Source organism: Stenella coeruleoalba, assembly GCF_951394435.1.
Source record: "Stenella coeruleoalba genome assembly, chromosome: 5".
Classification (NCBI taxonomy): Eukaryota; Metazoa; Chordata; class Mammalia; order Artiodactyla; family Delphinidae; genus Stenella; species Stenella coeruleoalba.
In genome coordinates this window covers 28,882,662-28,896,958 of record NC_137150.1, presented here as the reverse complement: position 1 = coordinate 28,896,958, position 14,297 = coordinate 28,882,662, and the positions used below count along the sequence as shown (strand labels likewise).

General features: G+C 45.5%; 1 protein-coding gene across 4 annotated transcripts in view; it reads left to right on the top strand.

Annotated features, from left to right (window-relative positions):
* The window catches only part of ARMC8 (armadillo repeat containing 8), a 106,528-nt gene extending 92,245 nt beyond the window's left edge, over nucleotides 1-14,283 (top strand). For 3 of the 4 annotated variants that reach the window (XM_079922180.1, XM_079922178.1, XM_079922177.1), the window contains 4 exons: nucleotides 1,321-1,416; nucleotides 6,011-6,083; nucleotides 7,485-7,578; nucleotides 11,753-11,920. In XM_079922180.1, coding sequence (XP_079778306.1) covers nucleotides 1,321-1,416; nucleotides 6,011-6,083; nucleotides 7,485-7,578; nucleotides 11,753-11,786 — 297 coding nt within the window. In that variant the 3' untranslated portion in view covers nucleotides 11,787-11,920. Of the gene's footprint in view, nucleotides 1-1,320; nucleotides 1,417-6,010; nucleotides 6,084-7,484; nucleotides 7,579-11,752 lie in introns of all 4 variants that reach the window. The other variant, XM_079922179.1, reaches the window with a different exon arrangement.
* Nucleotides 14,284-14,297: the final 14 nt, after the last annotated feature.

Below are 14,297 nucleotides of genomic sequence, written 5' to 3'. Positions count from 1 at the left end.
TATGCCCAGTAGTGGGATTGCTGGGTCATATGGTAGTTCTATTTGTAGTTTTTTAAGGAACCTCCATACTGTTCTCCATAGTGGCTGTACCAATTCACATTCCCACCAGCAGTGCAAGAGTGTTCCCTTTTCTCCACACCCTGTCCAGCATTTATTGTTTGTAGATTTTTTGATGATGGCCATTCTGACTGGTGTGAGGTGATAGCTCATTGTAGTTTTGATTTGCATTTCTCTAATGATTAATGATGTTGAGCATTCTTTCATGTGTTTGTTGGCAATCTGTATATCTTCTTTGGAGAAATGTCTGTTTAGGTCTTTTGCCCATTTTTGGATTGGGTTTGTTTTTTTGTTATTGAGCTGCTTATAAATTTTGGAGATTAATCCTTTGTCCTCAGTTGTGTTTTTACCTCAGTTGCACCACAGTGAAATGTAATTGTGTACTGGCTTTGGAGTCAAGGAGAGTGTCTTATTCCTGTCTCAGCCCGTTGCCCAGTGGAGTGGGCGGAGTGCATGCACGTTATAGGTGCTCTGCCAATGTTTGTTGAACTGCTAGGGCTGTCACTGGCTCAGTGTCCCTGTCACCATCCATTCACTTTTACCTTAATCCTTGCCTCTTGCTGGTCTGGCTGTGAGAATGTAACAGCCAACGAGAACAGTCTTTTCCTCCAGTACCAGCGTGCTGATTGTCCTCATAATGAGACTGTCCTGCCAGCTGGCACAGGCTCCCTCTATCCTCCACATTAGGCCAGCCTGGACTAAGCTTCTTCACACATTTTGCTTCCCTTTCTGTTCCTCCAGTAGGGTTCAGAAAAGTCAGGAGGTCCTCATTGCATGTGGCTAGTGGACGGGGATCCAGAAGGTCATGAGCTTGGAAGCAAGTGGTATTTGGAAGGGGAGGTAGGGGGGAGTTATAACACCTTTGAAGTTTCTACCAAAGAGACTACCTCTTTGAAGAAACCTTGTGGGTTAGTAGCAAGAGCTTCTCTTAAAAATGAAATTTTCAAGAAAATATTAATAAATTACATTTTCCCTCTGATTTATGTGATAGCATGAACTATGGCTGCCTTTGCCTAGCAGTGATGGTTTATGCCCAGAAAGAAGCCACTGAAACATTTGGGCTCTCTTTTAGCTAAGGCAGACTTTCCTTAGGTGTGGTTACTTTTGTTGGCAATGACGTTATGAGATAAGAAATCAGGGCATTCAGAGTGGAACCTGTGAGAATCCATGTACTTCAGATGGGAAATTGCCTAAGTTCTTGAGAGAGCTTGAGTCTGAGGACTTCAGAGCTTTCCTGATCGCTGGCCGTTTGTTCTTTTCCAGACACTGTGCATCCTAGCCAACATAGCAGATGGGACAACGGCAAAAGAACTTATTATGACCAATGATGACATCCTGCAGAAAATCAAGTATTACATGGTAGGCCTTTGTCCCCTTCATGGCTCCACACTAGCTGCACGTGAGAAGGCAAGCACTGTAGCACTGTTAGCTCAAAACGAATTGTGCAGAGATTAAACAAAGAATAGACTCCTCCGTAACCGATTCCAGAAACTCTCTTCCATCCTGAAGGGAAAAACGACACCAGGCTCTTGAAGCTTGTGCCATTCCCCACCCTATCGTCTGATTGCCTTCCTCTTACACAGTGAGAGCTTGGGCTCTTGGCCTTCTCTCAGTGCCCCCAAAGCTTCCCTCTCAAAGCTTCAGTCCTATACGGATGAACCCTCTAGCCTCTGGTATCTCTGGCTCTTGTTCTTTGATCATCTGCTTTCAGTCACAATCTGCTACCTACTTGCAAACACCTCAGCCACCTACTGCCATGGCCTTACCCGGGATCTTGTCATCACCAGAATCTGTCCATTGCCAAAATCTGGAAATCAAACATCCATCCTCTTTTCATTCTGTCAGCGCCTCCTAGCAAAACCCTAATTGTGGGTGAACCTGTCTCCTCTTTGCCTCCTTGTCAGAGTTAACAACTGCAGAGAAAGGCACAGAACCGGGCTGACTGGTTTCATGTTAAATTCACACTTACAAAACCCACATGGGCACTCAGCACTGCCTGGTACCCTCCTGTGATTCTCCAGCAAGCTGGCGCCTCCATTCTCCAGAAGAATAGGTTCTTACTTTCTCCTCATTCTTTAAACCTCACCTCTTATCTCCCTCATCACTCTTAGTGGTGACCTCACCTTTTGTTTTACTAAGAGAATAGAAGCCAAAATCCTTCAGCAGTTCCCTATTACACCTTGAATAAAATCCATCCCCCCACTTTTTTTTTTTTTTTTTTTTGTGGTACTCGGGCCTCTCACTGTTGTGGCCTCTCCCGTTGCGGAGCATGGCTCCGGACGCGCAGGCTCAGCGGCCATGGCTCACAGGCCCAGCCGCTCCGTGGCATGTGGGATCTTCCCGGACCGGGGCACGAACCCGTGTCCCCTGCATTGGCAGGTGGACTCTCAACCACTACGCCACCAGGGAAGCTCCCATCCCCCCTTTTGATGGCCTGTGGAGTCCTATATGACCTGACTCATCTGTATCCCCCAACTTCTCTCATTCCCCTCTTCCCTTTGTTCACTACACTGACCTCTTTCCACTCCTGGAAGAGGCCGTGCATGTTCGTTTCTGCCTCCGGACCTTCACACATGCTGGCTCCTCTGCCTGGAATACTATTCTCCCCATGGGATGCCTTCTCGCCTCTCAGATCTAAGCTCTGCTAACACTTCCTTGTGGGCTCTCATCTGCATGGGTTATTCTTTGTTACGGCATAATTGAGTGAAGTACTCCCTTCAGAGCACTTAGCTCAATTATCGCAACATATAGTTGTTTGTTTGTGTGCCTACCGACTGTAAGCTCCCTGAGGGTAAGGACTGTATCAGTTCTGTGCACAATTGTATATCCATGACCCTGTACAGTGCCTGGCCTTTAGTATATGCTTAGTAAGTATTTGTTGAATGAAAACCATACTGCTTCAACTGGGAACTCCCTTATCTTTCCAATACCAGATCCACATAGTATCTCTGTAATCTTCTGAAAGCTTCTCTGGACTTCCCATACCCATTGAGTTACACCTGTCTCTCTGCTGCTGTTCAGAGCCAGACTTAAGAGCGTCTTCTGCACGTGCTGTCTCCTTCTCACCACTAAATTCACTCTTTAGCCCAGTTCATCTGGCCTCCAACCCCATTGCTCAACTGAAACTGTTCTGGTTAAGGTCACCATCCTATTATGCCAAGTCCAAAGGATGGTTTTCTCTCCTCAACTTTCCTCACTTACAGTGAATTTCAGCACAGCTGTTTCCTCCTCCTGGAAACATTCTTTTCCCTTGGCCTCCATTCCATTATGCCTCCCTGCTTAGCCCTGGACCTTTATCTTTGCTCTCGCACATGTACTATTGAGATTGATGGTTCATACCCTTTGTTGCATGGTGGAGGAATCTTTCAAAGACTGTTGCCTTGCCCCTTTCCTCCTGAGATTCTGATTTAATAGTTCTGGGGTGTAGCCTGGGCATCGGTGTTTTTTTTTTTTTACAGTTCCCCAGGTGGTTCTTAGGTGTAGCCAGAGCTGAGAACCACTGGTTTAGGGAATCTCATCCACTCCCATGGCTCTTGCTGTCATCCCTATTCTTTGTTTGGTTTCTGGGCTCCAGTTCAGTAGTCAATTTTGATAAATAGATTAGGCATTATCTTACTTACACTGTCATGGTATCAAGCAGTACAAAACACAACCACAATAATGGTTACTGGCCTTCAAAAGCCATGACAGCAAGCTTCCCTGATGGTGTCCACAGCTTTACAAATGCTGGTTCTTTTCTTAGTGGGCGGGAGGGGGTAGGGGAGCAAGGTCCGAGGGTCACATGGAGGGTATTCTCCAGCCTAGACCTCTCTTCTGAACTCTGGACTTGTATATCTTCCTGCTTACTCAGCATCTCTCTGTGGCTGTGAAGCTTCTTGAGGTTGGTGTTTAAAAATCGATTCTTAAGTATCTCCCCTAAACCTAAATTTCTCCCCTCCTGACCTTTTCCATCTGAGTAGAGTGGCTCTGCCATCTACCCATTACTCACACCAAGGAGTCAGTCTTTATTTCTCCAGCTCCTTCGTCTCGTGATCCAGTTTATCAGTAGGTCCTGTTAGCCCGGCCCCTAGCCGTTCTGGATGCTGTTGACTTCTTTCTGTCGCCGCTGCTCTCACCCTAGTTCAAGCCATAGCCTCTCATACCTGACTGACCATAACAGCCTCCCAGACACCTCAGCACTGTCACTCCAGTCCCTTCAGCCTGGGTGACCTTCTAAAAATGTAAATCAGGTGTTGTCCCTCCACTGCTTAAATCCTTCAGGGCTTCCTGTCAACTCAGAATGAAATCAGTCCTTACTCTGGCCCGCAAGGGCCTACAGTTTAGCCATGCCTACATCTCTGAACTAATGTTACTCTACTTTTCCTTCTCAATATGCATAAGCTCTACAGTTTCTTCTGACCTCAAACCTTTTCGCAGACTTTTCCCTCTTCTTGGTACCTCTTGCTCTTTGTACACCTGTTCAAAGAGCACCTTTGTTCTTCCTATTTTTTATTCTTCCTCTGTATAAATATTGCCTCCTTCAAAGAGATCTTTTCTGTCCATTTCACTTAAAATTAGGTTCCCACCCCTCCACCCTCCAGTTTTCCCTATCACAGCAATTTGTTTCCTCAAAAAATGTTTATTGAAGGATGGATGAACTTATATGTAGTAAATACTTACTGTTGTATTATAAATAAGTTCATTTATTCAACAAATACTCATTGCTGGCCTGATGCTGGGAGCAGATGACACATTTTATTCTGTTTTGTCTTAGTGGAGCCCCAACTGGACAGCTCTCTAAAAAGTCTTGGCAGGTAGGAGGGAAAAAGAATCACCAACCATAGAATTCTAATGAAGGAAGGCATGTGCTTTTCTTTGTCTCTGCTTAGTTCAGATATAGTTCTACCTGGCAAGACGAGTCTGTCTCAGCCTTCAAGAGACTGTTGAGCATATATCGTGTCATGGTATTTCACAGATATGCATAAGTTATTTAAGTGTAGTGGGGACTTTCTTTTTTTAATTGACCAATTAAAAAATCATCTGTAACACAGAGATCGGACTTGTGGTTGCCAAGGTGGGGGATGGACTGGGAGTTTGGGGTTGGTAGATGCAAACTATTACATTTAGAATGGATAAACAACAAGGTCCTACTGTATAGCACAGGGAACGATATCCAGTCTCCTGGGACAAACCATAGTGGAAAAGAATATTAAAAAAAGAATATATATACATGTATAACTGAGTCACTTTGCTGTACAGCAGAGATTGGCACCGCATTGTAAATCAGCTATACCTCCGTTAAAAAAAATCACCTGGAAAGATTGTTTTACCACTGGGTCCTCTTTCATTTAGGAGAAAGCACTGTATATGGACAAATAATAACTTAAGCAAAAATGGTTGTACTTTCAGTACATAAAGAGAAATAAACCAGAAGTGTGTTTCAGGAAGATAGGAGGCTCCTTAAGAATAGTAGAGACTTAGTCAAGTTTTTGTGATGTGCCTATAGAAATAAGAGTACTTTGAGTCAGATACTCAGTAGCCAAAGAGATGAATACTAAGTGCACATCCATTCCGTTTATTGGCCCTGCATGTTTCCTACCGTAGAGAAGGCATAGTCGAAAGCACAGACTTGTCATATGCCAGTGTTCCTGTGTGTATGGGTTGAGTGATAAATTGCAGACTGCACCTGTGGCCCTAGAGGTGTTTTGTGTGGCCAGCCAGAGGGTTTCTGAAATTTGAGTGTGAATGTCTTTTGGCAAGGCTTCACTCCCCAGTGTGCCGGATTTCCTACCATTCTCTTGTCTTTAGCCCAGCCTGTTCACCCATTAGTACTAATTTTGTGGCCCCTCAAGACATTTGGGTTTGAGGTCCCTGCTTCAAACTTTTAGGCTATTGGAATTGCCTGTGGTACGTTACCAAAAATTACCTCAAATGAGATTACCTCTATTTTTGTTTCCTTTTCTGCATCAAATAGGGTCATTCACATGTCAAATTGCAGCTTGCTGCTATGTTTTGTATATCAAACCTCATATGGAATGAAGAGGAAGGTAAGAGATTGGTGAGATTTGTTCTGAAGAAAATTATGGGAAGGAAGGTCTTGCACAGGAAAGGCATCAGGTGCCCCTGAAATCCTGGGTAGAGGCACCACTCACTGGCCCCCAAGCCCCCAACCGTGTCACCTTGGTATGAATGAGAATCCATGGGTCTAGTTAACACTGAGCCCCACCGTGGAGTCAGCACTGTTCCAGATTACTGAACGTGAGGGTGGAGGAGACCGTAGGGAAGTGAGTGACAGTCCTTGTCCTTGAGAGGGCTGAGGAGGAGGATGGTGAGATGCGCTTGAAGATGAGAGGTGAGGGTGGGCAGGAGGGTCGGCCTTTCACTGTGAGCAGGGGCCGCACATAGAAGGACGACAGGCAGATAAGCTTAATGGAGAAGAGGGTGCGTTGGTGAGAAGGGAGAGACACACTGTGCCTGGTGGGGCAGCCAGTCTGCGAGGAGGCCCCTATAGCTCTCCACCTTGACTGTGCATTAGAATCACCCAGGGACTTTTGCACCAGCCAGTTAAATCAGAATCTCTGGGGTGGTCTCCAGACGTAAGTGGTTTTTTTAATTCCCCAGGTGATTCCAATGTACAGCTAAGGTAGTGAACACGTGCGGGAGAGCAGTGGGTCTCAGTGCTGGGTTGGCTGCGTGAGAATCACCTGAGGAACTTTGTAAAATGCAGATGTCTGGGCTCTACCCCTAGAGATTCTGGTTCACTGGGTCTCAAGGAGGTGAATGCATGAGTGAGTCACTGTGGGCTCTTCAGGGGTGGAGGAAAGAATCCAGGAGAATTATCCTCCTTAGCACTGTGTCCAGAACAAAGTGGAAGGAGGAAAAGCTGCATTCAGCGTGCAGGCCGAGAGACCAAGTAACAGCCGGGTACCAGGGAAACAAGCTGCCCTCAAGGAGGTCCTAGTCCAGTTGGAAGATAGAACACAGCAGTGCGGAGTTGGAACTGCCACGTGCTAAGAGGCAGCCGGAAGTGCTGGGAGGTCCGAGGAGGGTGGAAGAGAATGGAAGGGGAAAACAGGACTGGTTTGGGGTAGGAAGAGCCTGGCTAAGTATGTCCAGAAAGAAGTGATGAAGATGGGGCCTGGTGGCAGGGCCTCGTGCCAGGCTGAAGAAGCTGACCTTGACCCTGTGGTCCATGGAGAAATTAATCCAGCAGCAGAACCCAGATGGACTGCGGGAAGGAGGGTCAAGAGGCAGGGAGACCAGTTAGAGCACTGTTGGAGAATCCAAGCATGAGGGGATCTGGCTGCACTGGGGAGAGTGGAGGGCGAGGGGGCGGAAGGGGAGAGGGCAAAGGACACTGGTAAGGCTCCCGATTGTTGGCTGTACATTAAGGAGAGAGCAATTGCCTGGGCCATGTTCCCAGTAACCTGCTAGCTTTCATCTCTCAGGCTCACAAGAACGCCAGGATAAATTACGAGACATGGGCATCGTAGATATTCTGCACAAACTGAGTCAGTCACCAGATTCAAATCTTTGTGACAAGTGAGTATCAAAGTAAAAGGGCCTTGCTTTGGGGTATGTTGCATTCTTTTATGACAGGGTTTGAATTGCTTAGTAAGTCACATAGCCAAACTCAAAATCTTTTAGATTCTTGGATTCCCTTTTTCATCTGTGAGTCAACTGTGTGACATTTGAGTAAGAGATAAACTAATAATTAGCAGATTATTAAAGATTCTCATCTTACTCTGAATTGACACGAGCCCAGGCCACCTTAGTGGGACTCTGGAGAGGATCCAGAGGTTATTCCCTTTCAGTCCCTCGATCATTAGAATAGAAATGCGTGTGGCCTTTTGGAGAGCAGAAATGAAGGCCAATTATAAAAACATTCATTAGCTCAAAACCTCACTGAGCGCCTGCCTTGTGCCAGCCTGGCCTGGCTGCTGGGGATGCAGCAGTGACCACTAAGGAGTCCCTGTCCTCAGAGAGCTCACCTTTTCTGGGGGAGGCGAGAGTCATAGTCAGAGACCCCTCTAAGCTCAGGATAACCGAGATTGTTTTTCCTGGCTGTGGACCCTTCTTATAACACAGCCTTCGTTTTCCAGCTCACTTTCATTCTCCACGCTCGCGAGCAGGGCTCAGAGTGCTCCATGGTCTGGCTCTGCCTTCCTTGTGCTGCCCCCTCCCCTGTGCCCACCCTGTGCTCCAGCCACACCTGCCCTCTTACAGTATCACACCTTCAGGCATTTACACCTTCTGTTCCATCTGATTTGCCATCCCAGTCCCCTCGCCTCTGAATCCCCATTCATTCAACAAATATGTATATATATTTTAATACCAACCTTACCAGGCACCGTTTCAGGCATCGGCGATATAAGGGTGAATAAAATTGATGACAACCTTGCCCTCATGTAACTTACATTCTAGTACAGAAGACAGATAATAAGCAAATGAATATGTAATATGATAGCAGATAATGAGAGGTACTACGAAGGTATAAGCAAGGGTGAGGGAATGGAAAGTAAGAAAGCTTCTTGTGGTATAGATTAGTCCCAGCCTTTCCGAGGATGTGACATTTGATCAAAGACCTGGGTGAAATGAGAGAGTCTTCCAGGCAGATGCTTAGAATAGTATTCCAGACAGGGGACAGTGGGTTCAAGGCCCTGAGGCAGGAATGCTTGAATGTTCAAGAAACAGCAGGAAGACCAGTGGGGCTGGGGAAAAATGAGCGAGGGGGAGAGTGGTAAGAATTGGACACAGGGAGGCAGTGGGAGCAACTGAAGAGCCTGGTAGACTGTGGCAAGGACTTTGGATTTTATCCGGATTTTAATAGGAAGTCAGTCATTAGAGAGTTTTGAGCGGAACAGACAGTATCTGATTCAAATTTTTAAAAGATGGCTCTGATGGCTGTGTAGAGAGTGGTCTGTAGTAGGGCAGGAATGGAAGCAGGGAGACCAGCTAAAGGCCGTTACAGTCGTGTTAGATAAGGGATGAGGGTAGTAGTGCTGGGAGTATTGAGAAGTGATTGGATTCAGGATTTAATCTAAAGGTAGAGCCAACAGGTTTGCTCATGGATTTGATGTAGGATGTTAAAGAGAGAGAGGAAAGGGAATTGCCTAGAGTTTTAGCATGAGCAACTGAATAGAGGATTTGCCAAGATGGTCATTTGCCAAGATGGTGAAGAATAGAAGAGAAGTGGGTGAGGGTAGGGAGAATCAAGGGTTCTTGTTTGGTGTGCCAACTTTTGGATGCTATTAGATATCCAAGGGACTCGGGAGAGTGGGGCTGAAGATATGAGTTGGGGTGGTATATAAAGCCCTGGAGCTGGCTGAAGTCACTTAGGGAGAATAAACGAGAGGAGAGAAGACAGGAGGGTTAAGGACCACACTCTGGGACACCCCACCGCCACCTTTAGGGGAAGATGAAGAAGGTCCAGCAAAGCAGCAGGAAGAACAACCGGTGAGGCAGGCAGAGGCCCAGGTGCACAGGTGTCCTGAAAGCAAGGGCGGAGAACGCCTGCACAATGGCCATCCGTCCTTCAAAACTCAAATCAGGTTGTCACCTCCGTGGAAAAATCTTGCTGGATCCTTCTGCACCCTGGCTCCCAGGCCTTGCTAAGGACCCCTCTGTGCTCCCGTAGGACACAACACATGGTGTTGTGGCTATCAGCTTGCTTATCTGCTCCACAGAAGCGAAGAGGCACTTGTTTAATTGTTCCTCAAGTGAATGGCTGGGCCAGATGGAGCACAAAGAGCTGGGCCCCTTCCTCCCTGAAGCTTGCCATCCAGTGTGTTAAGGACAAATCCCCGAATAGCTGCAGCCCCCACCCTGCTGCTCAGATGAGTGTTCCATCAAAGGCAAGTCAGGGCCGGCCACATGCTCAAGGTGGGATTTGAGCTGTACCTTGAGGACGGGAACCTTCATGTCTACCTCCACAGCAGTAGTAACAGCTGCTGGCTTAAATGACAGGCTCTGTCAGCCCGTCTCTTCTGGCCGAGAGCCAGACTATTCCCTGGGTTTCTTTTCTTGTGTTTGTTCAGAAATTAAAATAGTTCTGCTTAAAATCATCTCTGGGATGACCTGGAAAGAGGCCTCACCAGCATGAAGTGGGATAGTTTTAAGCCCTGGCCTGCATTTCTTAGACCAATCTGGTACTGTTTCCCCAATTTCTATGGCACATACGTTGTCAGCAGTTCTTAAACCCCATTAAAAGGGTCAGGGTCTGAGGCTACTCTACCTCAGTCCATTTAAGGAAAGATGACCTTGCCTACAAAACCATCCATCTGAAAGACTCCTTAGATATTAATAGATAGCAGAAAGATAATGAGGGCACAGTCTCTGAGGTCCGATATAATCAGATATAGCCAAACCCTTAGAAAGATCCAGAAGGAGTCTGAATTGACGATTTTAAAGAGTAATACAGAATTTCGATCAAGACCCTCATGTGGGCTTTCCCATCATAGTAAAGTCTGTTACCTAAAGCCAACATCTTTCAGGTTCTTTGTCTTTAAGGCTTTGTGATCCTTTGACTTTCAGACACTTACAGATGAGGAGCTATTGCTAACTAGGCCTCTCCACCCCAGCCTCAGAGGGCCTCAGGTTTGTGAAGTTATGGTCAATAAGAGGTAGCCTGTGGCATTATTCATAAACTTATTTCCTAACACAACGACCTTGTAGAACCCAACTTGCTCATAACTTGGAGTGGTCTGTATGGAGCTCTCTGTTCTGATGAACTGGACTATTTGCAACTGTCATCTTTACAGAGTCTTAAATAATTGCAAGAATATCCCTTAGCACACCTCTTTTAAAACTGTGGATTGTATCCATTACTGCAGCAAAGAAACTGCGCTTGAGTCCAGCTTATCGCTGCCCAATCTGCTTTGGTATACTTTCATCAGCTAATAGTAACAGAAAAATTTAACGTTTTCTTTCCATAACTTAGAAGGGGATATCATTGCCAAAATCTGACTTCCTAACTTCCACAATTGCAGCCTTTACCAAATCATGATGGGAGAGTAAAGGAGGCCTTCTGAGTCCCAGCTCAAAGGAAGGCACTTTAATAAGGATCAGGATAGGTTAAGGCATTGCCCACATTGCACCTTTTCCTCTCCAGCTAGCTAACTTTTTCCCTAATCACTGTAACAACCCACATCCCACATCAGTCAGTGTTATCAGGCATAATGAGAAGAATGGGATAAAATTGTAACCTCCCTTCCTCAGTTCTGAGGCATTTGAACCACCAGACAGCCTCATCCCAGGAGCTCTTTGCCCCTCCCACGCACCTTCTAATCAGCCCCTACCCACCTCTTCCTGGGTCAGTGTTCCTCTTAGCTTCCCAGAACCCTAAGTGTCCTCCCCAGTGTCCTGCAGCACTAGATAAAACCTTCATGGCAATAGGAGAAAGTCAAGAATCCCAGATCCATCACAACTATATGCCATTGACAAAGGAAGATTATAGAATGTCACTGGGTTGCAGCAGCTATAAGAACAAGAGCAGGACCACAGGAAGAGGATGTAGCCAGCATGGGTTTGACGTGTGTGCTGACCACAGATCTCTGCCCTCTACGGTAGGTGTCCCACTTACCTACCGTAAGTAGGTACCCGATTCCCTTGGGGGACCTACCTTTTTAGACTTTCCCGGCTACCATCTTTGAACCATGGACTTTTTACCTTAATTACACTTCTGAGATGACGGCTAACAGGAGCTTTGTGATTGCAGGGCAAAGATGGCACTGCAGCAGTACCTGGCGTGATGGGAACGCCCTGGGCGCCTGCGAGCATCCCACATCCTTGTTAAAGGAAGTACAGGAACTAGCCTCATTTGATTCCTTCTATTTGCACAAGTCACCTTGGACTGCAGGGAGCTGTTTTGCAAAAGCAATTTGGTAGGCTTAGATCTCAAATTCACCTTGAGAACATTTTTTTGAGGTAGTAATTTCCTCAGAGGACTGTTGTGTTTTGTTTTGTTTCTTTCTGAGCTACCTGGACTCTTTATTAGAACAATCAATTATTTTCCTTTGGACCTACAATTTTTTGCCTATGCTGCAGCCACTTTGTGAGTGAGAATGGCTGTGTGTGCGTGTGTGTGTGTGCGTGCGTGTGCGCGTGCGTGCACGTGGGTCAGGATGAATGGACGTGTGTGTGTGAGGGATACCTCAAAGTTTTCTTTTCTTATTTTGTGTGAAAATCTCTTTTCTACAGATTTTCCAGGGTTTAAGCATTGCTTGCTGTATAAAAATCTTTACTGAATTATATACAGTTTGAATGAAATGTTATTTTAAAAACAAAACGATTGTTAAGTGTTCCATAAAGGTTATGTTGGATTTTGGTCAGATGAATATTTGTAAGTAAAAAATATATGCATTTCTGAACCTCAACTTACATAGATTTTCTTTATAAAAAACAAAAAAAGAAAAAAACAAAACGAAAAGGTTGGCTATAGTTGGCCTGAATAACAGGCACGATATATGGTGCTGTGCAAAATAGTAAGCTAGCATCTTATACTGCCGTCAATATCAGCAGGTACAGAGCCTCTTTTCAGCCTAATTCAGTAAGCTCTCAGGCTTCCAAGTCAGATGGACAGGGTGGAGTGGAGTGAGGCGACAAATACACCATAGGTTTTTTGAAACATCAAAGGGAAGTATAACTACTGATAGTGAAAGCCCAGCCATGACTGGTGGGCTATGCTTGGCAGGAACTGGGCACCGGGAGCCTCCCAACTGCCCTAAATCCTGTCACTGGTATAGTAATATATGGCAGGATTTAGAACCAGTCATGGAACCTTAAGCTCCAACTAAAGTAGGTCATCACTTCGTGGAAACAAAGTCCGATCACCTTGTGCTTCCTGAAACAGCATATATCACTGTGAAACTAAAGAACGTCCTACAGACGCATCTGTAGGAAGAAGCAAAGAACAGGATAGTTTAGAAAGCTGTTTTTCTCTTGGCTATACTCAGCAAATTCTATATACTTGTCACTCAGGACTGCTATTCAGTGTGCTTTTGTAAAATGAGATGGAAATTTTAGTAAGCGTCGCGGCTAAGATTTTTTCCTGCATGAAGCCCAAAGCACTGACGTTTGAGAGAAGGGAAGGGGGTCTCCCCAGGAGGACCGCAGTTGACCGCCTTTTCCAGCCACTACTGCTTAGCCCTTCGGCAGCCCTCAGCTTGGCACACGCTCCAACTTCTGGGTCCGCTTCAAGGTGAACTCAAGGAGGTTGCTCTTGACTGTTTAAAGGTACAACCAGCCTCGCTTTTCCCTTTGCTCTGCGAAGTTCAAAGGCATCGCGGCCAGGAAGCGAGGTCTGCGGCCCAGAAGCTTGCCCTGAGTGCGTGCACCCGACGGGTTCCCCAGCCCACCAGCCGCTCCTGACGGGGCACCCCATCACCAACCTGCTCCTTCCCTAGAAGAGTTAAATATGTTTGATTGCAAATGAATGTTTTTAAAGTGTATTTAATGCCGTTTTTTTCTGTTCTCAACACGACCACCCAAGATTCAAACACAGAGATTTCCAAGTTGTTATTTTTTCAGAACATTACCGATTTAAAAATCTGTCACAACAGGAACTTGGGTTTTGTGCAACCATCAGAGTGCTAATGTGCAGAAGCCAGTTTAAAGAAAATGGAGTGTAGTGGGGGAAAAGCCTTACTTAGGCCCACTCATTGACATTTCTAGTACTGGGAAAATATCCTTGGTTGGCATTTGTAACACTAAACACTATAGAGTTGGTATTTTAAGTACCAGGTAAATATAAATAAACCAATATGAATTGCTGAGACAATCTTGAACCCAGATAGCATTGGAAAGTGGAAAGCCCAATGAAATGACACTTTCACACTTAAACTCTGTGGATAAATCTTGCCTGTGGCTATAAACAGATGGTCAAAGAAAAAGTGCTTTACTATGATTAACTTTTCTGAGTTGAATGAAGGAAAATGTATTTATTAAAACAAAGCTGTTTGCTGCTTTATGCAGGTGCAGTGTTCAGTCAGCAAGGAAGTGGGAGGAATGGGACGTGGTCTTGTGTTTCCACCCAAGTTCTTAACTAAGCTTCTCGCTCTCTCTAATACTGCATTCTGTTTCTCCTTTTGTGCCCTGATTGTAACCCAAAATTTATGAACTAGAAAAGAATGTCCAATTTAATAAGTTGCATTTTTTTCCTTAAGCACTTTATGCAGAACAATACATGTTCTTCTGGTAGTGTTTGGATAATATGATTTTAACACATGCTAATAAAAGCCAAGAAAAAAGCATGGCAACTTCTA